Source organism: Chiloscyllium punctatum, chromosome 24 (assembly GCF_047496795.1).
Source record: "Chiloscyllium punctatum isolate Juve2018m chromosome 24, sChiPun1.3, whole genome shotgun sequence".
Taxonomy (NCBI): Eukaryota; Metazoa; Chordata; class Chondrichthyes; order Orectolobiformes; family Hemiscylliidae; genus Chiloscyllium; species Chiloscyllium punctatum.
The window spans coordinates 63,535,624-63,558,570 of NC_092762.1; the positions used below are offsets into that span (position 1 = coordinate 63,535,624).

The following is a 22,947-nucleotide window of genomic DNA, read 5'->3' on the forward strand; positions in this document are numbered from 1 at the left end:
TGGTCACCTACCTCCAAATCTAACACCTGGCCGAGTTTATTACCCAGTACCAAATCTAACGTGGCCTTGCCCCTTGTTGGCCTGTCTACATACTGTGCCAGGAAACCCTCCTGCACACTTTGGACAAAAACTGACTCATCTAAAGTACTTGAACTATAGTATTCCCAGTCAATATTTGGAAAGTTAAAGACCCCATAACAACTACCATGTCACTCTCACTCCTATCGAGGATTGTCTCTGCTATCCTATCCTTTACATCTCTGGAACTATTCGGAGGCCAAAAGAAGACCCCCAACAGGGTGACCTCTCCTTTCCTGTTTCTAACCTTAGCCCATGCTACCTCAGTAGATGAGTCCTCAGAAGTCATTTCTGCAACAATAATACTGTCTCAACTAACAATGCTGCCCTCCCCTCTCTCTTTTACCATTTTCTCTGTTCTTACTAAAACATTGAAATCCCAGAACCTGCAATAACCATTCCTGTCCCTGCTTTCTCCAAGTCTCAGAAATAGCCACAACATCGAAATTCCAGGTACCAACACGTGCTGCAAGTTCACCCACCTTATTCCAGATGCTCCTGATGTTGAAATAGACACACTTCAAACCAACTTCTTGCTTGCTGGTGCCTTCTTATGACTTTGCAACCTTATCTCTGACCTCACTACTCTCATCCTCCTGTATACTCAATCTACAATTTAGGTTCCCATCTTAATGTTCTCTTCACAATTTAATTATTTAAATGTTTTTGTATCATCAGAAAATTTGGCAGCCATACTCCGTGCCCCTTCATTCAAATCATTCATATTATTTGTAAACTGTTGGCGTCACAGCACTGATTCCCATGTCATATCACTCATTATATTTTGCCAGCCTGAAAATTTCTATTCTCTAATTTCTGTTCACCTGCCAATCTTCTATTTGTGCCAATATGCTACCCTTGCTGTCTTAAAATTTTATTTTCCACAAATATCTTTGCTGTGGAATTTTCTGAAAAGCCTTCTGAAAATCTAAATACTTAGTACTAGCCAGTTCTCCTCTACCCACAGCATTTGTTACTTTCTTGAATAAATCCAACAGGTTGGTTAAACATGATTTTACCTCCACAAAACCACTTTGACTCTGTGTTCTGAAGAAGGGTCACTGAACCTTTAAATTTAACTCTGCTTTCTCTCCACAGATCCTGCTAGATGTGCTGAGTATTTCCAGGAATTTTGTTTTGCACATTGATCATTCAGACTTATTTAAGTACCCTGACGTAATTTTTTTAAATAATAGCTTTCAACATGTTCCCTTTGACGCATGTAAAGCTAACTGGCCTATTGCTTCCTGCTTTCTGTCTCCATCCTTTTCAAACATTAAATAAACATAGGAACTGAAAGAAACCTTGCTGGGTGAATTTATTCTTGAAGTCTATACATTTGATATTTGAGCCCATAGCCTAATTTTGAATGTGGTTTATGTGTTTACTGTGGATTGGAATACAAGTGTCTCACCTACTTCAAACAGGAATTTCAATAAATTTCTACCTCGGGAAATTAACTCAATTCACATCATATTATTCTCAATGAAACCTGAATTGGTGTTTGCTTGGCTATACCTTGTAATATAATTTTTAATTATTGTCAAGCACAGACCATCAAATTAAATGAACAAGGCAGCAAGACAGTCTCCAAATTTATGGCATGCTGTTCAGCTGAGGTAATGAGGTGCAACTGGGAGATCATGTAATTATCAAGTCTTAGATGTGAAACAACTTCAGTGGAATATTTGGAGAGATACCGATCAACAATAATAGTAAAGATTGTTATCATACTTACTGGTTAAAACAGTTGATTCATGGTAACCTGGAAAGAAATGTTTGGAAAGGATTGCTTAAGTTGTTTCTAAAACTGTTTCATGAAATTGCAATTAATTACATTACTCTGAAGAACTGAATGGTCTGAAATCTGTTCACAGCAAAGCAAAAACATGAGCTGATGGCTTCAAAGAAAGCTTTGCTGAGAGAGATGTTGATATAAAGTAAACCAGAATCAGCCTGTGACTGCTTGGATAAGATGTTCAGCATTCTGTAAGAAATTGATCATGTGAAAATAGAAAGAATAATAATGTTTGGTTTTGTTTTTTCTTCAATTTATAGAAGTGAATAATCAAGAGCGAACAAAACAACAAGATGGAAACAAGAGATTGGAGTGAGTGAAAGAGAGGCCACACAACATGGGTGAAGAATCAGGAACATCAAGAGTAGCAGAATGCAAATAGACCATTGTTGAAGTTGAATCAAGTAATTCGTAAATTGTTTGCGAGTGAGAGGGTAGCAGTTTGACAGGTGACCTGGAAAGAGAATACGTGTGAAAAAACAAATAACTACAGCAATGTTCTGAAAAATAAATATGAACTTAGAATGTGATATTTAATCAAAGTGAGTATTTACCATCTATGTAGAGGCTACTGCTGTCCAGTGTATAATTTCCTAAGGTGGTAATGCCCTTTGTGTTGATTTGGAATTCGCGGTACAGTTTAACTTTATCAGTTTGAGAGGTATCGCCAGTCTTTTTGAAGGTGCAAATTGCCTCAACTGTACTGTTGCCATCACTTGCAGGCCTGCCACATAAACAGGAAGTTGTTATTATTATTTTATATTATATGCATTACACTGAAGAACTGAATGGACTGAAATCTGTTCACACCAAAGCAAAAACACAAGCTGCTGACTTCAAAGAGAGGTTTGGTGAGAGTTGTTGCAATCTCTGATTCAAGAACTTAAACTTTCTCAATGTGTGGCTCATTGGAACATAATGCAATGGAATTTCCCAGTGTCAGGCTGCATGATGTTAGAAAGATGTCAAGAGAGCATTTCATAATTTTTATAGACAGCTAATCAGAAATGAAAAGCTCTGATAATCAGATAACATTTACAACATGTTATGAAGAGTGAAGTAAAGATTCGTCATATGGATGGCATTAACACAGAGATTGAAATATCATTAACAACCTCAATAATAAATAATTATTACTTAAAAATGTACTTTTAGAAGTTTAGTAATTAATAATAATTTAACAGGTTTACACAAACATAAAAGTACATTTTCAGTCCAAATTAACTAGCATTGATAATGCATATTTACATTGAATTCCAGTGATATGCTACTTGAATGGATCGTGAGCACCTTTCAAAGTTCTGTAAATTTTAAACTTCTGCGTATTGAGAATTCTGCTTATTCCAGAATTCCGAGCTAGATTGGTTGATGCAGTGCAATTGACTTGACCGAATCAACAGAGGATAGCTAAAGCCTTTCAGCCTCCACATCACTGGATTGGCACAAAGCAATTTGACAGGCCTGGCCATGGTGGGACATCAGTTCCCATCAGAGAAGAACTCTCACCTCAATTTAGCCAAGAGTCAAGTAGGCCATCTGACATCACTCCCACCATCTCTTTAGTGTCTGATTGCATGCCCTTCACTGACAGCTCAGTTGTCAATAATTAACATCTTTATGTGGCTCTGTCAAGCTCAATAGCCAGTGGCTGTTCCTGTTCAAATATTAGTTGTTTGTTACCAAAAGAAAGACAGAGCCTTTTTGGCATCAACTACCATTAACAGGTGCATTTTTCAAGTACTGAGATATATTCATCCTGTAAAAGAAATTTGTCGGAAGGATATCACAATCTCACACATAGGGTATTTTGTGTGGCATTCACTTTGTGATGCACTTAGTGGGATCAGTTCTGCTGAACTGATACAAGGTTGTGGATTGCGGGAACGCAGTTGCAAAATTAAATCATCAGACAATAACACTGAGGAAATGATTCTTCTTGTCTCTTTATATGTCATTAATAACTAAGTTCTTACCTGAAACGCGCAGACCAACATTTCAAGAACGTTGATTTCACTTTGCTATTGGCATACAGATTACTGAGCTGTAGAAAATTAAACATTGCATTTTAGCATAAAACATGGAACGAAATATAATGTATTCTTCCCAAATGACTTTGGTAATATACTTACATTGTCAAGAATGTTACTTGATACAGCCAGGTATAATGGGGAGCTGAGATTTTGTAGATTAGGTGTGAATGGCAGTGTGAGTACAGTGAAGGTTATGTTAAATTCTCTTTCCTGAGTTCCTTCATTTGGATTGACTGTTGCAGGTATAATCGGGGGTTCTACTGTAACAGAGCAAGATGCAAAGCAAAGCAGATTCAATGAATCAGATTGTTCATTTTTAAAAAAAGAGACATCATAGAGCAAACACAATTAAATTTCAACCATTGTACACAAAATGAGAAAAACATTTAGTCATGTGGAATTAAGGGAAAGTATAAAACAGCAAAACACAAAAGTTTTCCTGTTACAGTTTTATATTACTCTGCAACATTAGATTGAGGGAATGGGATTCCACACTGGATAATTTACGAGACCAAGGAGGTTGTTCAGAAATAACTTTGAAATATTATTCCATTAGAGCCTAAGGTGCTGTAATGCAGAGGGACCTAGGGGCTCAAGTACATAATTCTTTGAAGTGTGCAACACATATAGACAGGGTGGTTAAGAAAGTGTTCAGCACACTTGCTCTTCTTGATCAGTCCTTTGAGCTTAGGAGTTGGGAAGTCATATTCAGGTTGAGAACATTGGCGAGGCTTCTTCTGGAGTACTGTGTCTAGTTGTGGTCACCCAGGTATAGGAAGGATATTATTAAGCTGGAGATGGTTCAAAGGAGATTTACTAGGACACTGTAGGGTATGGAAAGTTTGAGTAACAAAGAAAGGCTGGACAGGCTGGGATTTATTTTATTGTAACGTAGGAGGTTGAGAGGTGGCCTTATTGAAGTTCATCATGAGGGGTATAGATAGGATTAACGGTAGGTGACTTTTCCCTCAGGTGGGGGATTTCAAGACTAGGTGACACATTTTTAAGGTGAGAGGAGAGAGACTTAAAAAAGACATGAGGGGCAAATTCTCTACACAGAAGGTGGTTCGCATGTGGAATGAACTTCCTGAGGTAGTGGGCACAATTACAACATTGAGAAGACATTTGGATAAGTACCCGAATAGAAAACGTTTGGAGAGATATGGACCAGGAGGAGGCAGGCGGGACTAGATTCGTTTGGGATTATGTTCAGCATTGGACCAAAGGGTCTGTTTCCATGCTGTGTAACTCTATGGTTGGATATTATATTATCTCACTGGTGGGTTTGAAGACACATTGGAATCAAATACATCCTGTGTGAAATTTGATAGTAATACAAACCCAATTAATGTTCACTTAAGGCCCTCATCTTGTTGCTCCTGACATTTTATAAATGTCACTTGTAAATTTTCAGGATCACTTCCTACCACATGGGAAGACCGACTTTTTTATCAGCATGGGCTGTTGTCAAGCTAAGTGGCAGTCCCATTTGACAGCACCACAGATCCATTGGAGGCTTTCTCCCACTTCAACTACTGTGTAGGTATCTTCTTGATCCTTAATCACGTCTTGAGGATAGCAGGCCTCAGTGAGATCCCAAACACTGAATTTACTAAGGGTTGCTGCCGAGGCAGGACTCCCTCTATCATCAGAAGTGCATACTACTCCTGGAGGCGATGCTGGGATGGACATGTATTTGGAAAGATAAGGATTGATTAGGGACAGTCAACATGGCTTTGTACGTGGGAAATCATGTCTTACAAACTTGATTGAGTTTTTTGAAGAAGTAACAAAGAGGATTGATGAGGGAAGAGCAACGGACGCGATCTATATGGATTTCAGTAAGGCATTCGACAATGTTCCCCATGGGAGACTGGTTAACAAGATTAGATCTCATGGAATACAGGGAGAACTAGCTATTTGGATGCAGAACTGGCTCAAAGGTAGAAGACAGGGGTGGTGGTGGAGGGTTGTTTTTCAGACTGGAGGCATGTGACTAGTGGAGTGCCACAAGGATCAGTGCTGGGTCCACTACTTTTTGTTGTTTATATAAATGATTTGGATATGAGCGTAAGAGGTATAGTTAGTAAGTTTGCAGATTGGAGGTGTTGTTGACAGCGAATAGGGTTACATCAGATTACAACTGGATCTTGATCAGATAGGCCAATGTTCACTTAAGGCCATCTTTTTGCTCCTAACATTTTACAAATAAATATGCATTGAAGTCAACTACAATATGTTATCAAAACTAGTATATCTGCAATTAAATCTGAAATTTGTTACTATCTCTCCTCCACAATGTTACGGGGTGGCAATGGCCTAGTGAACCCCACCATGGCGGATGGTGGAATTTCAATTAAAAAAAAATCTGGAATTAAGAGTATAATGATAACTCGATTGTTGGAAAGACCCATCTGGTTCAGTAATGTCCTGTAGGGATGGAAATTGCTGTCCTTTCCTGGTCTGGCCTATACATGACAAAAGATCCACAGTAATGTAGTTTATTCTTAACTCGCTTCTGGGAAATTTAGGATGGATAATAAATGCTGGTCCAGCCAGTGATGCCCTAATCCTAGGAATTAAAAAAAAACACAACTCATAACAGATCACATCAGCAAAGAAACACCAAATGTAATTTGCGCTTGATTTTCTCTGCTGATGACAAACTATGACAATTGTTGTAACTTTTCTAATCTATTTGCAGTGAATTGAAAGAAATTAGAATGGAACATCTGACTAGGAAGCATTATTCTTCTCACCACTTGCTAATTTTGTGACTGTTGTCGCTTCAGTTGTCGATACTTCAGTAAATCTCACGGTAGTTGCTGATGTTATTTTACTTGACGTAGAGTGCACTGTTGCAGTGGAGGCCTGTGTACTTTCAATCAATGTTTCTATTATGAAAAGAGATGATGTAGATATTCAGGTAAACAGAAAACATGAATGTAGTGTTCTACATTTGGTTAATAGTCATATATTCAGTAACGCAACAATGGCATGTTGAAATAACATTAGTCTACCAAGGTTACTAAGGTTGACAGTCCCTAAAATCAGGATGAGGCCTGTAAAAGATAACGTGCATTATTGTTGCAGTAGGAATAGATAGTAAGAGAGTAATTGAAGACAAGGATATGCATAACAAACAGCTAAGATGGAAACTGGGCACAGAGACTCCCACTGACTCTTCAGATGGCAGGACGTGGATATATAAACCCAATAGTCATTTGCATTTGATTCATCCATTCATACCATAACCAAATATATGCTCCTCTAATCTTTTGTCACTTTTCCTGCGTGCATTTTTAACTTCCAGTAGCTCTAACAGAATCAGAATTGAATGGATGAAAATTTTATTCAGCCCATTTGTTGATAGGCATAGTGTAGTGACTGTTGTTGCTTCAGATGTCAATGTTTCAGCAGTGTAAACTTGAGTTGTTTGCATTATTGTACTTGCAGAGACTGAAGCTGATGTATAGGATTGTGCTGCTATAGTTAACTATAAATTTGTAGTTGACATTTCTGCAGCTGGTGTTAAAATAGGTGATAGATTTGTGAGGTATGCAAAATCATTGATCAAACTATTAGGTTTACAGGACAAATGTCACCATCTAAACTTATAGGTAATACAAAATACTCAGCAACCTATTAGAGTCACAATGAAGCATCGATAACCATGTGCCATTTGCATGTTATGTTACACTCTATAGTTACAGCTAGCATGACCTTCTTACCTTTTGTTACTTGCCATCATCTATTCCTAAATCTGCAGAACAATAGAAGGAATCGAATTTGGACAACTATAACCAAAACAACTCTTGCACTCACCACTTGTTGATGGGATTGATGTCACTGTCATTGCTTCAGATATTGAAGTTTGTATTGAGCTTGCTGTAGATGTTGCTGCTGCTGTACTTGTCAAGGCAGGAACTGATGAAGAGGTTGATGATGCAGTGGTTGGCTGTTTATTTGCAGTCAAAGCTTTTGTTGCTGCTATTAGTAAAATAAAAATCAATGCAATAAAGTATATAAAAAGCATGGAACAACATCCATATAGCACAAAAGTCACATATAAGCATACACATGAAGAGCAGGTGTTGGCCACTCAGCTTTTCAAACCTGCTCTTCCATTCACTAAGATGATGATTGCATCAATTGCTCACATTCTGTCAAAAGCCTTTCACTCCTATCTTATGAAAAAAATATATATCTCTGTCTTAAAAGTATTCAAGAACTCTGCATCCACTGCCTTTTGAAGATAGTTTCAAAAACGTTTCTCTTCAACTTTATCTTAAATGGGTGACCCCTCGTTCTCGATTCTCCCACAAGAGGAGAAATCCCTCCATTGTGCACCCTCAAGACCTTATATGTTTCAATTAAATCATCTTCTACCCTTCTAAACTTCACTGGATACAAGCCTAGACTTTTCAACTTTTTCTCACAGGATACCTTACCAATTCCAGGTATTACCTAGTAAACTTTCCCTGAACTGTTTTCTATGCATTTACACCATTCCTTACATTAAAATTACATTACATTCCTTATTTTCCACTATCTACTATGCACAAGTCAGGATTGTAATGGAATACTCCCCACTTGCCTGGATGAGTCAGCTTCAACAAGACTCAAAAAGCTTGACACCATCCAAAGCAAAGCAACACACTTGTTTGGCACTGCACCCAAAGCATCCATTCCCTCCACTACCAATGCTCATTAGCAGCAGTGTATACTCTAAAAGACGCCTTCTATAAATTTCTCAAAGATCTTTAAAGCACCTTCCAAACCCACAACCACTGACATCTGGAAGGAAAATACATGGGAACACCAACACCTGCAAGTTCTCCTCCAAGCTACTCACCATCATAGTTTGGAAATATAATGCCATTCCTTTAGTGTAGTTAGGTCAAAATTTTGGAATTCCCTCCCTAAGATCATTGTGGGTCAACCTACAATACGTGGACAGCATCTGCTCAAGAAGGGAGCTCACCACTACCTTCTCAAGGACAACTAGGAATGGGCAATAAATTCTCAACAACCAGCAATGTCCACATCCCGTGAGTGAATTTAAAAACTATACATAGCACTCCAGGTAACAATCTTCCGGCTTTCCCAATTTTTGAGTTACTCTTATTTAACCGTTGCATGACAACACCCTGATTCCTCTGCATCTCAGAGCTCTGTGATCTCTCATCACTTACATATGTTTTTTGACCACTCTAAGCTGTTAAAATTGTCAAATTTCACATTTTTACACATTACACTTCATTTGACAGATTTTGGCCATTTACTTAACCGAACGTTGTAACGTGTGAAACAGACTGTTAAGCTAGAAGAGATACCTGTTAGGAAGGAAGATGTGTTGGACATTTTGAACAACTTGAGGATAGACAAGTCCCCCGGGCCTGACGGGATATATCCTAGGATTATGTGGGAAGCAAGAGAGGAAATTGCAGTACCGTTGGCAATGATCTTCTCGTCTTCACTGGCAACTGGGGTGGTACCAGGGGACTGGAGAGTAGCGAATGTTGTGCCCCTGTTCAAAAAAGGGAATAGGGATAACCCCGGGAATTACAGGCCAGTTAGTCTTACTTCTGTGGTAGGCAAAGTAATGGAAAGGGTACTGAGGGATAGGATTTACGAGTATCTGGAAAGACACTGCTTGATTAGGGACAGCCAGCACGGATTTGTGAAGGGTAGGTCTTGCCTTACAAGTCTTATTGAATTCTTCGAGGAGGTGACCAAGCATGTGGATGAGGGTAGAGCAGTGGATGTAGTGTACATGGATTTTAGTAAGGCATTTGATAAGGTTCCCCATGGTAGGCTTATGCGGAAAGTCAGGAGGCATGGGATAGAGGGAAATTTGGCCAATTGGATAGAAAACTGGCTAACCGGTTGAAGTCAGAGAGTGGTGGTAGATGGTAAATATTCAGCATGGAGTCCAGTTACAAGTGGAGTTCCGCAGGGATCAGTTCTGGGTCCTCTGCTGTTTGTAATTTTTATTAATGACTTAGATGAGGGAGTCGAAGGGTGGGTCAGTAAATTTGCAGATGATACAAAAATAGGTGGAGTTGTGGACAGTGAGGAGGGCTGTTGTCGGCTGCAGAGGGACTTAGATATGATGCAGAGCTGGGCTGAGGAGTGGCAGATGGAGTTCAACCCTGCCAAGTGTGAGGTTGTCCATTTTGGAAGAACAAATAAGAATGCGGAATACAGGGTTAATGGTTCTTGGTCAGGTGGAGGAACAGAGGGATCTTGGGGTCTATGTACATAGATCTTTGAAGGTTGCCACTCAGGTGGATAGAGTTTGTAAGAAGGCCTATGGAGTATTATCGTTCATTAGCAGAGGGATTGAATTCAAGAGTCGTGAGGTGATGTTGCAGCTGTACAGGACTTTGGTTAGGCCACATTTGGAGTACTGTGTGCAGTTCTGGTCGCCTCACTTTAGGAAAGATGTGGAAGCTTTGGAGAGGGTGCAGAGAAGATTTACCAGGATGTTGCCTGGAATGGAGAGTAGGTCGTACGAGGATAGGTTGAGAGTTCTCGGCCTTTTCTTGTTGGAATGGCGAAGGATGAGGGGTGACTTGATAGAGGTTTATAAGATGATCAGAGGAATAGATAGAGTAGACAGTCAGAAACTTTTTCCCCGGGTACAACAGAGTGTTACAAGGGGACATAAATTTAAGGTGAAGGGTGGAAGGTATAGGGGAGATGTCAGGGGTGGGTTCTTTACCCAGAGAGTGGTGGGGGCATGGAATGCGCTGCCCGAGGGAGTGGTAGAGTCAGATTCATTGGCGACCTTTAAGCGGCATTTGGATAGGTACATGGATGGGTGCTTAATCTAGGATAGAAGTTCGGCACAACATCGTGGGCCGAAGGGCCTGTTCTGTGCTGTATTGTTCTATGTTCTATGTTCTATGTTCTTTATGTCCAAGGGCTCCGACCCAAATCATCAATTTTCCTGCTCCTTGGATGCGGTCTGACCTGCTGTGCTCTTCCAGCAACACACTCTCAACTCACTACATTTTGCCAACCAGAAAAGTAACCACTTATGTCTTCTTACAACTTGTATTTGATACAACTTAGTGAGTCGATTTTATCATGCTATTCTATATTTGTAGCCAACATTCTGCTATTATCTTTACCTACTTTATATGTTTCTGACATTGCAGTAGTGAAAGAAATCAGAATGGTACAACAGAGAAAACAACATTTGTACTCACCTCTTGTCGTGGGATGTGATGTCACTGTTGTTGCTTCAGATGTTGATGTCTGCATTGAGCTTGCTGCAGATGTTTCTGCTGCTGTACTTGTTGAGGCAGAGGCTGATGTAGAGGTTGGAGTTGCTGTAGATGTCTGCGTATTTGCTATCAATGTTTCTGTTGCTGTTTTGGAAACATACGTTAGTAGTGAAGAAAAAGAAAGCATTGAACAAAATATTAAAGTCTTTGCACACAGATTATGTTTTATTTAACCTACATATAAGGCAAATTTCTTGACAAAGTGTTACAAAGCTAGTCCCTTTTTTTCTAAAAGCTGTTCTTGTCTCAAGGATACTCTGTCCTTGATTTTTTTCAGAGGGGCAATAAACTGGGCAGGGCTCCGATAAGTCTGGTTTGGTATAGAGATGAAAAGGATTTTGAGAGGCTTTTTGTTTATATGTAAACAGATGAGACGTCAATCCAAAGTGGGCATGTTTTAGAAGTGACCTGTTAAAAGACAGGGGAGTGGTCAGCTCTCTAGCTGAGCTGAGCAGTCTTAGTTCAGTCTTGAACTGGTTGGAAGTTCAACAGAGAGCTGTGTGGAGACTTGCTCACTCTTTCTGCCCTTCAACTTCAACCTGTAAGCATGTGTTCCATTTATACTGGTTTTTAAAGTGAATTTGCTTATTGGGACTGTTGTGCGCATTCGGAACAGCATAATTAAGTTGAGTTGGATAGGTAGAGCTCTGTAGGAGTTCTTTATTCTGTTCTTTGTGTTTCATTGTGTAATTTTGTGAATACATTTTTAGTCTGTTTTAAAATCTAGTAGTCAACCTCGCTAACTTAATCCGGGTAATTTTCACTGTACACTTATCGAAACAAATTGCAAATTTATGGTCTGAACTGCCTGCTTAAGAATTTTTTTTGAGTGGTCTGGCTTAGTGAGTAACAAAAGTAACGTGACCTAACAGAATTATAACATAAGCAAAGTACCAATATTAATCAGCATACAATTATGGCCAACAACATACTGCTGTAATATTATAGAATATTTCCAGTTTACATTCTAACTTCTAGGAGTTTGACAGAATTAAGGATGTCTAAACTTGGAATCGGCTGGAAAAGTGACAGCAAACAATTATGAACCTAAATGGCACAAAGGCATTTATTGCAAAGGGTTAGGAGTGCAGGAATAAAGAAGCATCATTACAATTGCTTGGGAGGTTGATGAGACCATATCTGAAGTACTGTATACAGTTTTTGTCTCCACATTTGAGAAACAATATGCTTATATTGGAGACAGTACAAGAGGACTTGGTAAATTTTCTCCTTGGAGTTTTTGGATGAACTGTGATAAATGGCTGAAAAGAATTGAGTTTATCTTCTCTGGAGTTCTGAAAAATGAGAGGTGATCTCATTGAACTATATATGGTTCTATTGCTGCTTGAGAAGGGAGATGCAGAGAGATTATTTTCAGTAGTCATGCCCTTTAAATCATAAGGGCATAGTCTTATAGGCCATGCATTTAGGGCTCTGAGAATTTTACTCTTAATTTCTATCTTACCTCCTCAACTGATCCTTCAGTAACTGGAATTTCTAAATATTAATCAATTTGTTTCAAGATATCAAGTTTTAGCAGTTATGCCATTTAATAAGATCAAATGGAAACTTTGCATTTATACAGCACATTTCATGAATTGTACTTACTATTGTAATGTAGTAATCCACAGATGACAATGCGATCATAACAGATAATCTCTATTTTGTAATATTGGTTGACAGATAACTTTGCTGCTCTTTCTCAAAATAGAGCTGGGGCATCTTATTTTACCACTTGAGGGTCAATAAGATCTCATTTTGACAAATCAGTTGAAAGATATTGACTCTGACAGAGTTGCATTCCACTGAGACATCAGGGTAGACTGTTGTGCTTAAGTACTGGAGTGGGACTTGAAACTAGGTTTCTGACCCAGAAGTAAGAGCGGTACCAAGTGACATTAGTGAAACAGGGTCTCTAAACATATTTACAATTTCATGATGGATATCACAGAGAAATCATTACCAATATAATTCTTGTAGGCCATGATGTTACGAAAATAACTGAAACTACTCAATGGTATCTTTATATAAAAAGCCACCATAGTCTTGGAGGACGAGAGGGCTGTTCTTTCACTGAAGAGAGAGGGATGATTAGTGATGGTTTAACCTGAGGGTCATCATGCCTCAGTCAAGGGAAGAGGTAGAGAAGGAAAGTCCTTTATGATAATCTCAGCCAGTGCAGGAATTTAGCCCTCACTGTTGGCATCATTCTGCATTGAAAACCAACTGTTCAGCTGACTGAGCTAATTGAACACCAAAAGTAAACATGCCATAGTCTGACCTAGAGGGCTTCTCTCGATAGAGAGGGAGAGAATTGACTGGTGATGGTTTAATCTGAGGATCATCACGCATTAAAGGAGGAGAGAGGTTGAGAAGAAGAGAACTTCAGCTTGTGCAGGAATTGAAGCCATGCTGTTGGCTGCCAACCACCTTTATAAAGATATCTCAAGGTATCAACGGAGCAACAATAGTCATCATACTTACTGGTTACAACAGTTGATTCATGGTAACCTGAAAAATCAAATACATTTGGAAAAGATTATTTAAGCTAGTTAAAATATTTTTCTTCAACATTGCATTTAATTACAAGTTAGATATAAATTAAACCAGTGTCAGTTAGATGTGATGGTTTGAATAAGATGTTTCACATTTTGTAAGAAACTGAGCTATTAGAATTTCTAAATTAGAAGTAACTTTTGATTTAGTTTTTTAATCTTCTTGTTTTATCTATATTTAAGCAAGACCCACAGGGCAATAGCAAATTGGGGTCAAATGATCAGGACTGAGCGATGGGCAACAGATCAAGAGTGAAGAAGCCAATAGATGAAGAAGAGTTTAGAACAGATGGACCACGGTTGAAATTGAGCAAAAGTGAGGACTGCAGATGCTAGAGATTAGAGTCAAGAGTGTGGTGCTGGAAAAGCACAGCAGGTCAGGCAGCATCTGAGGAACCTTTTGGGCAAAAGCCATTCATCAGGAATGAGTTTGAAATTGACTCAAGTGATTACTAAAGACAGAGCATTTGTTTTGAGAGAGGTTGTGGCAGCACAACAGAGCAATAAGAAAGAGAATGGCTTTGAAATGAATATTCCACTGATTAAAAGCATAAGAAAAATTGAATTGATACAGAACCAAGTTGAGCATTTACCATTTACATAGAGGCTATTGCTGTCCAGTGTATACGGTCCCAAGGTGGTGATGTCCTTTGTATTGTTTTGGAATTCATGGTAGAGACCAACTTTATCAACTTGTGGGGTATTGGCACTTATTTTGAAAGTACAGATTACTTCAACCGTACTGTTTCCATCACTTGCAGGTCTGCCACAGACAAATATCAGATGGTTAATTTGTTTAAATGTGTTAAAGATTACAAATGATTGAATAATTAAATCACTAGGATATTGTGATGATTGTAAAGTAAGAGCATGAGTTATTGACCTCATTTTGAGCTTCTGTGATGTCTAACAAAAAGTCAAACTCTTTCAGTTTACAGCTGATAGAGTCATAACTTAATGGAAATTCCTGGTGTCACATTCTTGTAAAGTCATTAAGCTGTTCATTGCATTGAATAGTTCCATAAACAGGCAACCAGGAAATGAAAATGATTGGGAAGAATACGTTGAAGTACTCACTACTTGTATTGATATTAAAAATACTTATACCTCATTGCGTAAGACTTAACATTTTGTGGAGGGATGTACCGTAATATGAGAGTTAAAACTGAGAATTTCTAGCCAAATCAGTTAAGTTCATTGAATGCTGGCACTAGGTGCTTGGTGGGGCACAACGAAAAGTACAAGGGTGGTGTTTGTGCAAGTTTATCTGCCTTTGATACTAACCTCATCGAATAATGAATCATAAACTATACCCAAGGGAAAGAAATTTAATCCTGAGTCCAATTCAAAGTTACTGATGATGGCCCCGTGCAAGTTCCAGGTCAATCGTTATCAATATTATAAAGCTATATTCATAATTTGTTTGCAGAACAGATTTCTAAAGACAATGGAATAATTAGTGTTTTTTGAATGATGGTATTTGAAAAGTCAAGTGTTTTGGTGGCTCTGCACATTGAGAAGGCTGAGGTTATTCAATGGAAGGATGTTTACTCCAGAAATCAATACTGATAAGTTGCACTGGGCCTCGAACAAAATCAATCAATTAACAAAAAACTGCTGAAGCCTTTCAGTGGAATCAGTTTTCACCCCTCAATTAAAGTTGACGAGGCATGTTGTTTGAATGGTCCCATCATTTTTCAATACATGTGTGAATAGCATCAGTTTGTTCAAAATCCTGCGCACCTGTCACTTTATTATCTTTGACTCAAAGAACCTACTAACATGGTATGTGGGAAATTTTACATGGAGGTAGCAGCTCTGTATCCTGGGTTAAACATCAGGTTCTGGTTGCTGAAGTTGCATCTAGCCAGATTAATGGCTGTTGGCCTGTTTTTTTTGGCTTATGATACGACTTCTGTTCCATCATGGAATATGTCCTATCTTCAAGAACTGCCTGCGATCAAATACGTCTGGGACAGATACACCAAGAGGAGCCATGGGGCTTGACAAGAAAGATGGAGGCTCATGCAGTGAGGGAAAAGGACCTTTGTGAATATCCATTGGGCATAGGCCACCCTCCTTTATTGGCAAATTGCTGCCATGTTTTACCAGGATGCCACCTGGTCAGGTCACCCTATACCACTGGTAAAATACCATTGGCAGTGGAAATTAATTATCTTAATTATCTACTAATTTAACATTTAAGTATCTTAATTATCTTGTAAACAGGCTGTGTAAATGCTTCCTCAGCAGTGGCAAACTATCAGTAATAACAGTAATGTGCCAACACAATGGCATATGGTTTTGTAACCCTCGCTGCCACCTGCCAGCTTATCTTGATTCCCAGCTCAGAGAGTGGACACTTAACGTCCTGACCATAATCTCCAAGATTTTTTTGTTAACTTGGACAAGGTAATAATTAACAAGTACATGGGCATAACTCAGAGGGTTTCCTTGCTCTCATATTTCAGGCTGTTTAATGTAATGAAGGCAATGTTTCAACTGCATCCAGTGCCTATCCATCCACCATTCAATTATTAAGACACAGTCATCTTCTGGATGCCAAGAAGTAGAAAACATATCACAGTTTCACATGTTATGTCAATATGAGGTGGCTTTCACTTTGATATTGGTGATAGCTCCAGGATCTGCAGTCCTCACTTTCTCCTCTTCAATAGCAGAAACAGTTCTGATAAGTCGACAAAGGTGGGATTGCAGCATTTATGCAGTTGGGATATTACCTCACCAGGGAAATATATTGAGGAAATCCTTTTCTAATATGTTAATAAATTTACTTTTGACTTATGTAATAAATCCAGATCACTTAAACATCAACCTATTTTGTATATCCAGCTTAAATGTTTACAGTAAAGTTAATTTCTTACCTGAAAGATATGGACTGGCAATGTAACAATGATGACTTGACTTCGCTTTTGGCATACAGCTTACTGAGCTGCAAAAAAATTAAAATGTTCCATTTAGTGTCAAGAATGCAAAGGAATATAACATTTTCTTTCCAAATGACATAGATAACATACTTACTGCATCAAGAATGTTGTTTGATTCACTAATGTACAAAGAGGAATTGTGATCTTGCAGAGTTGGTGTGAAAGGCAGTTTGAGAACAGTGAAGGTTATGTTGAACTCTTTTCCCTGAATTCCTTCATTTGGGTTGACTGTTGCAGGTACAATGGGAGGCTCCACTGTAATACAGAAAAATACAAAGCAGAGGATTACAATGTTTTTAGCCCAGATTTAGAAAATAACAATGAAAGAACAGCTTTTGCTGTTCACCTCATGTACGGTTGCCCACAAATGATTGATAGTCTTTTTTGTGGAGGATTCTTCTTTTCTACTGTCTCAATTTTGCACCCTCTACAGCATCTGTGGGGAGGAAAGCTATTTAGCCAAATAGATTGAAGCATCTTCATAGAAACAAAGCAGGAAATAATAAATAGGAAATATATATCAAATTTAAATCAGTGTGCAGAAAATTAAATAAAGCTTTTCTCAAATGCAAAGGTTAAGGAAAAGACATGCCATTGCAGAACACAAAGGCTATATTCTGTTTGTTTGGATTGTATATATCTCAATATCTATTTCTTTTGTCTGAAGTATTCGGGTACCATACTTGTAATATAATTTTTCAGGGCTTTAGAGGTTGTTCAGGAATAATTCCAGCATATTCCTCACTAAAATCTAAACTTGTTCAAGTTCAAAAAGCCTCAGATTTTTCAACAGTTCTTCAGCATGATTGTAGTTGTAACTAGCTTAAGTATGTGGTGTAACAGTAGTTTCTGGATGGATTGCATTGTGTAACAGAGTCTATTACATTAATCTCTGTTGAGTGACTGTGCAGTTTATAAAGGTTGTACGCATGCTCAATAGTATCGGCATACTGGAGCCGTGCATTGATGTCAGTTCCGGAAGGTTCTGCCGCGTGCAGACGGGCATTGAATTTAACTGACAAATAATGTCGTCAGTTTTGTACTCAGTTCCACGAATGAAGACTCCAGAAGTTGCTGGCAGCACGTTTAAAAAATTCAACATGTGATTTGGAGATCAGCATTAATTCCCAAGTCCTAATTGCCCTGGAGAAGGTTCTCGAACTTCAGCCGCCTTTATGTTGCAGGACCATCCACCGATAGGAAGGGAGTTCCAGGAATGTTTGAGACAGTGACGATGAAGGAATAAGCAATATATTTCCAAGTCAGGATGGTGTGTGCCTTAAACAGGAACCTGCAGGTGGTGGTATGATAAAAGCTTTATAAAATTTGTTTTAGTTTTCAGATTTGGGTTGCTAAAATAGTGGCAGTTGCCTGTCTTCAGTTCTGTGAAGGAGGTAGTTTTGGGGGGGGGGAAGTCAATGATTTAGAATAGTGAACAAGATAATAAAATTCAGGAAGATGTGATTCAGTCAACCACCAACACAACACCATGGTGTTAATGAATAAAATGTTTACATTGCTGCATCCACAGAGAGAAAAATCAGACAGGGACTTTAGGTTAGTCACGACTTCAGAGCAGAAAAAAGATATATCTTCGGTTCAGTGGAACCACCACAATCTCCAGGTTGTGAAAGTTTGACATTTTTTATACACTATCAGAACTGAAAAGATAAATTGGCCATCAGAATTGAAAAATGTCATGGAAACTGAAAAAGAAGTTGTAGAACTTTCTGATTGGTCCAAGAAGTCCTGAAATGTGTCAATTAACTGAGAAAGTAAAGTGATGAAAGAGGAGTGATATTTTTCTGGTATTTTCTGTATTGGGGAAAAGGTTGAAACTTGTTTTGCTTGTTTGTATTTGTAAAACATGTTTGTGTTTTTTCATTTATGGAATAAACTTGTATTTTTTCATTAAAGAACATTTGCAACCTTGTGGGTATTTGTTGAATGACTAACCACGGCAGCAATCAACCACAAAAATTGAACGTATGATCTAACAGGCCATAATATGATCTAACTCTGGGATCTGACTTTTCCAGTATTGCCATCAATTGGGAATATTACAATGGCTTACCCTGTAGCAAACCTTAATACCTTAATTAAGGGAGGTTTCACTGTATGTGCAGCCAAATGCATTAAGAATCAGAAATTGGCCAGGTTGGTGAAAATACCCATGGTTGAGCTAACCATTTGCTTCCTTTGCAGCTACGAGTTCAGATTTGTTTGATTTTCCCATTGTATCGAGATAATGCGTTGCAACTAATGAAGGCTAATTAAAATATGTCCATCCATTCTATTCAAGATTTCATTCCATTCCACTTGCAGCCCACTCACCCAATGATAATGAAGTCTCCCCCTCAAACAATACCCAACCTCATGTTAGATCATTTAGATCATATATTCCAAAAGCTCACAACGAAATCTGTTGACTTATTTATTGTCATGCGTGCAGCATCTGCCTGGCAGAGAACTCTCCTCCCACTCCCTATATATTTAAGCATTGGAAATACTTCAAATATAAAAAAATCAGAAAAATACACTACATAGACAAAGATAACAAAAGTAATTGATCGAATTGTGACATAAATACACATCCGTCTTGATACCTGTCATTATTTTGGTTGTTTGTGTTGAGGATGCTTCACTGGTAGTGACCGGTGTTGCTGTGCTTGTTGAAGGTAAAGCTGTGGAGATTTGAGTAGATGTTTCTGATCCTGAAGATGTTGAAATAGAAGATGATTCTACTGCACAAGATAGAATGTTAAAACTTCACAGGAGTGATCCCAGATTGAATAGTCAGCCTTTCCTTTTGCTTTTAGAATATGAAGCTGTTGTATAATATTAGAATTCTGACGTTAACACAGTATAGGAAATGAATTTAAAATCAAAGCATGCATCAGTTTTGCTACATTTCTACTTGTTCAGTTCACACATAATCCTAAACATACAAGCTGGCTGTTTCTCTGCTGAGTTCTCCAAGTGCTGCACCTTAAAGCTGTATTTATACAGTGGTAGGGGAGAGGCATAAGGAATGTGATGGGGGTTCTGAGCTCTGCACTTACACTGGATATGTTGCCATTCAACCCCAAAGTAGGAAATGCCGAGAACCTTTATTTGGCTCTAAGTGGGTCTTAACTAGAACTGATTGAACATATCTATTTCGTTCAATTTCTGGTCACATACACCACCAGCTATTCATCTATGTCAGGCACATTATTCAAGCAGGTAAAAACAATGACTGCAGATGATGGAAACCAGATTCTGGATTAGTGGTGCTGGAAGAGCACAGCAGTTCAGGCAGCATCCAAGGAGCAGCGAAATCGACGTTTCGGGCAAAAGCCCTTCATCAGGAATAAATGCAGAGAGCCTGAAGTGTGGAGAGATAAGCTAGAGGAGGGTGGGGGTGGGGAGAAAGTAGCATAGAGTACAATGGGTGAGTGGGGGAGGGGATGAAGGTGATAGGTCAGGGAGGAGAGGGTGGAGTGGATAGGTGGAAAAGGAGATAGGCAGGTGGGACAAATCCGGACAAGTCATGGGGACAGTGCTGAGCTGGAAGTTTGGAACTAGAGTGAGGTGGGGGAAGGAGAAATGAGGAAACTGTTGAAGTCCACATTGATGCCCTGGGGTTGAAGTGTTCCGAGGCGAAAGATGAGGCGTTCTTCCTCCAGGCGTCTGGTTGTGAGGGAGCGGCGGTGAAGGAGGCCCAGGACCTCCATGTCCTCGGCAGAGTGGGAGGGGGAGTTGAAATGTTGGGCCACGGGGCGGTGTGGTTAATTGGTGCGGGGTGTCCCGGAGATGTTCCCTGAAGCGCTCTGCTAGGAGTCGCCCAGTCTCCCCACTGTAGAGGAGACCGCATTGGGAGCAACGAATGCAATAAATGATATTAGTGGATGTGCAAGTAAAACTTTGATGGATGTGGAAGGCTCCTTTAGGGCCTTGAATAGAGGTGAGGGAGGAGGTGTGGGCGCAAGTTTTACAGTTCCTGCGGTGGCAGGGGAAAGTGCCAGGATGGGAGGGTGGGTTGTAGGGGGGCGTGGACCTGACCAGGTAGTCACGGAGGGAACGGTCTTTGCGGAAGGCGGAAAGGGGTGGGAAGGGAAATATATCCCAGGTGGTGGGGTCTGTTTGGAGGTGGTGGAAATGTCGGCGAATGATTTGGTTTATGTGAAGGTTGGTAGGGTGGAAGGTGAGCACCAGGGCTGTTCTGTCCTTGTTACAGTTGGAGGGGTGGGGTCTGAGGGCGGAGGTGCGGGATGTGGACGAGATGTGTTGCCCGGTTCTACCTCCTTCCCAAGATCCACTGGGCGCCTCCTAGCAGAGCGCTTCAGGGAACATCTCTGGCACACCTGCACCAATTAACCAATCGCCCCGTGGCCCAACATTTCAACTCCCCCTCCCACTTTGCCTAGGACATGGAGGTCCTGGGCCTCCTGCACCGCCGCTCCCTCACCACCAGACGCCTGGAGGAAGAACGCCTCATCTTCCGCCTCGGAACACTTCAACCCCAGGGCATCAATGTGGACTTCAATAGTTTCCTCATTTCCCCTTCCCCAACCTCACCCTAGTTCCAAACTTCCAGCTCAGCACTGTCCCCATGACTTGTCCTACCTGCCTATCTCCTTTTCCACCTATCCACTCCACCCTCTCCTCCCTGACCTATCACCTTCATCCCCTCCCCCACTCACCCATTGTACTCTATGCTACTTTCTCCCCACCCCCACCCTCCTCTAGCTTATCTCTCCACGCTTCAGGCTCACTACCTTTATTTCTGATGAAGGGCTTTTGCCCGAAACGTCAATTTCGCTGCTCCTTGGATGCTGCCTGAACTGCTGTGCTCTTCCAGCACCACTAATCCAGAACATTATTCAAGCATATTGCCCTGCACTCTGAGAGAACCCAATCTCTCATAGGAGGTTATCTACAAAAGGAAGTGAGCCATTTTGCAGCTAATGTTTACTACATATCTCACATATTTTCATGGCATCAAGATTGCAATGGTCAATGAAATCCTGCTGATTACAACCAAGCAACAGCCTGAACTGATATCAGACCATGTCTGAGTTAAACACCACTGTGAAGAAGCAAAGGGATAGCAAGGCCAAAATGTACTCTAGTTGTGGAATTTCAATGCCCCTTTCCATGAATAACTTGTTCGTCTGCACCAATAACCAAGCTTGTTAACAGCCTGCAGCATCTAACAAAACTAACGAGGAAAAAAGCTCAGGAAAATAATTAAATAATATCTTAAATTTTTTCATGATACTTGGGCTATAAGTTCTGTTAAAAGTTCTTATTCAATGAAAGATACTAACTCAGTAGTGTGACGGAATTGAGAATGAAATTGCTGCAAAGAGTGTTCTTGTATACTCACCACTTGGTGATGGGAGTGTTGTAAACACAGTTGTTGATTCAGTTGATGATACTTCCGTCAAGCTCTTTTTAGTTACTGGTGAAGCTGATGCAGAGGTTGCTGCTGTTGTGGACCTCTGAGCACTTCCATTCAACGTTTTTACTATTGTTGATGAAACAGATTACATTACATTTGAGGAGAAAAGAGGTTATGATGCAGTGTATTAAAAATAAATTTTGGGCACTAGTTGGCTTTATGGTTTAATGCACACATATATACTGCAGATTTTGAGTACATTGGCATACTCTGTAAAAAGGAATAAAGTACTAAGAGTTCTAAGCATGTGATTTTCACATGCACAATTATGTCAATATCATACTGCTGAAAATTTGTGCCATTTCTCAAATTGTGCTTCTAACTTCTAATAGTTACACAGGATTGAGAATGGAGTTATTGAAATAAGTGCTTTCAAATACTAGAAACTTGTGAGTGGTTTAGGGATTCTTGTTATTTCACTTGTTGATGTTTCATTAGACTTCTCTGTAGTTGTTGGGGGACTTGAACTTATGAAGGCAGGGGTTGATGTAGACATTTGTGCTAAGGTGGATGTCTATACAATTACATAGAACATAGAACATAGAACATAGAACATAGAACAATACAGCACAGAACAGGCCCTTCGGCCCACGATGTTGTGCCGAACTTCTATCCTAGATTAAGCACCCATCCATGTACCTATCCAAATGCCGCTTAAAGGTCGCCAATGAATCTGACTCTACCACTCCCACGGGCAGCGCATTCCATGCCCCCACCACTCTCTGGGTGAAGAACCCACCCCTGACATCTCCCCTATACCTTCCACCCTTCACCTTAAATTTATGTCCCCTTGTAAC

At 39.7% G+C, this 22,947-nt stretch overlaps 1 protein-coding gene across 1 annotated transcript in view; it reads right to left on the reverse strand.

Moving 5' to 3' along the window:
• Positions 1-22,947, reverse strand: part of LOC140494427 (mucin-16-like) — a 112,133-nt gene that overhangs the window by 66,460 nt on the left and 22,726 nt on the right. Inside the window, exons 22-34 of the mRNA XM_072593610.1 lie at positions 22,076-22,216; positions 19,311-19,445; positions 16,799-16,959; positions 16,642-16,709; positions 14,350-14,519; positions 13,686-13,712; positions 11,124-11,285; positions 7,732-7,896; positions 6,666-6,800; positions 4,006-4,166; positions 3,850-3,917; positions 2,431-2,600; positions 1,817-1,843 (exon numbers count right to left, since the gene is read on the reverse strand). Of these exons, the coding sequence (XP_072449711.1) occupies positions 1,817-1,843; positions 2,431-2,600; positions 3,850-3,917; positions 4,006-4,166; positions 6,666-6,800; positions 7,732-7,896; positions 11,124-11,285; positions 13,686-13,712; positions 14,350-14,519; positions 16,642-16,709; positions 16,799-16,959; positions 19,311-19,445; positions 22,076-22,216 (1,590 nt within the window). The remainder of the gene's footprint in view (positions 1-1,816; positions 1,844-2,430; positions 2,601-3,849; positions 3,918-4,005; positions 4,167-6,665; positions 6,801-7,731; positions 7,897-11,123; positions 11,286-13,685; positions 13,713-14,349; positions 14,520-16,641; positions 16,710-16,798; positions 16,960-19,310; positions 19,446-22,075; positions 22,217-22,947) is intronic.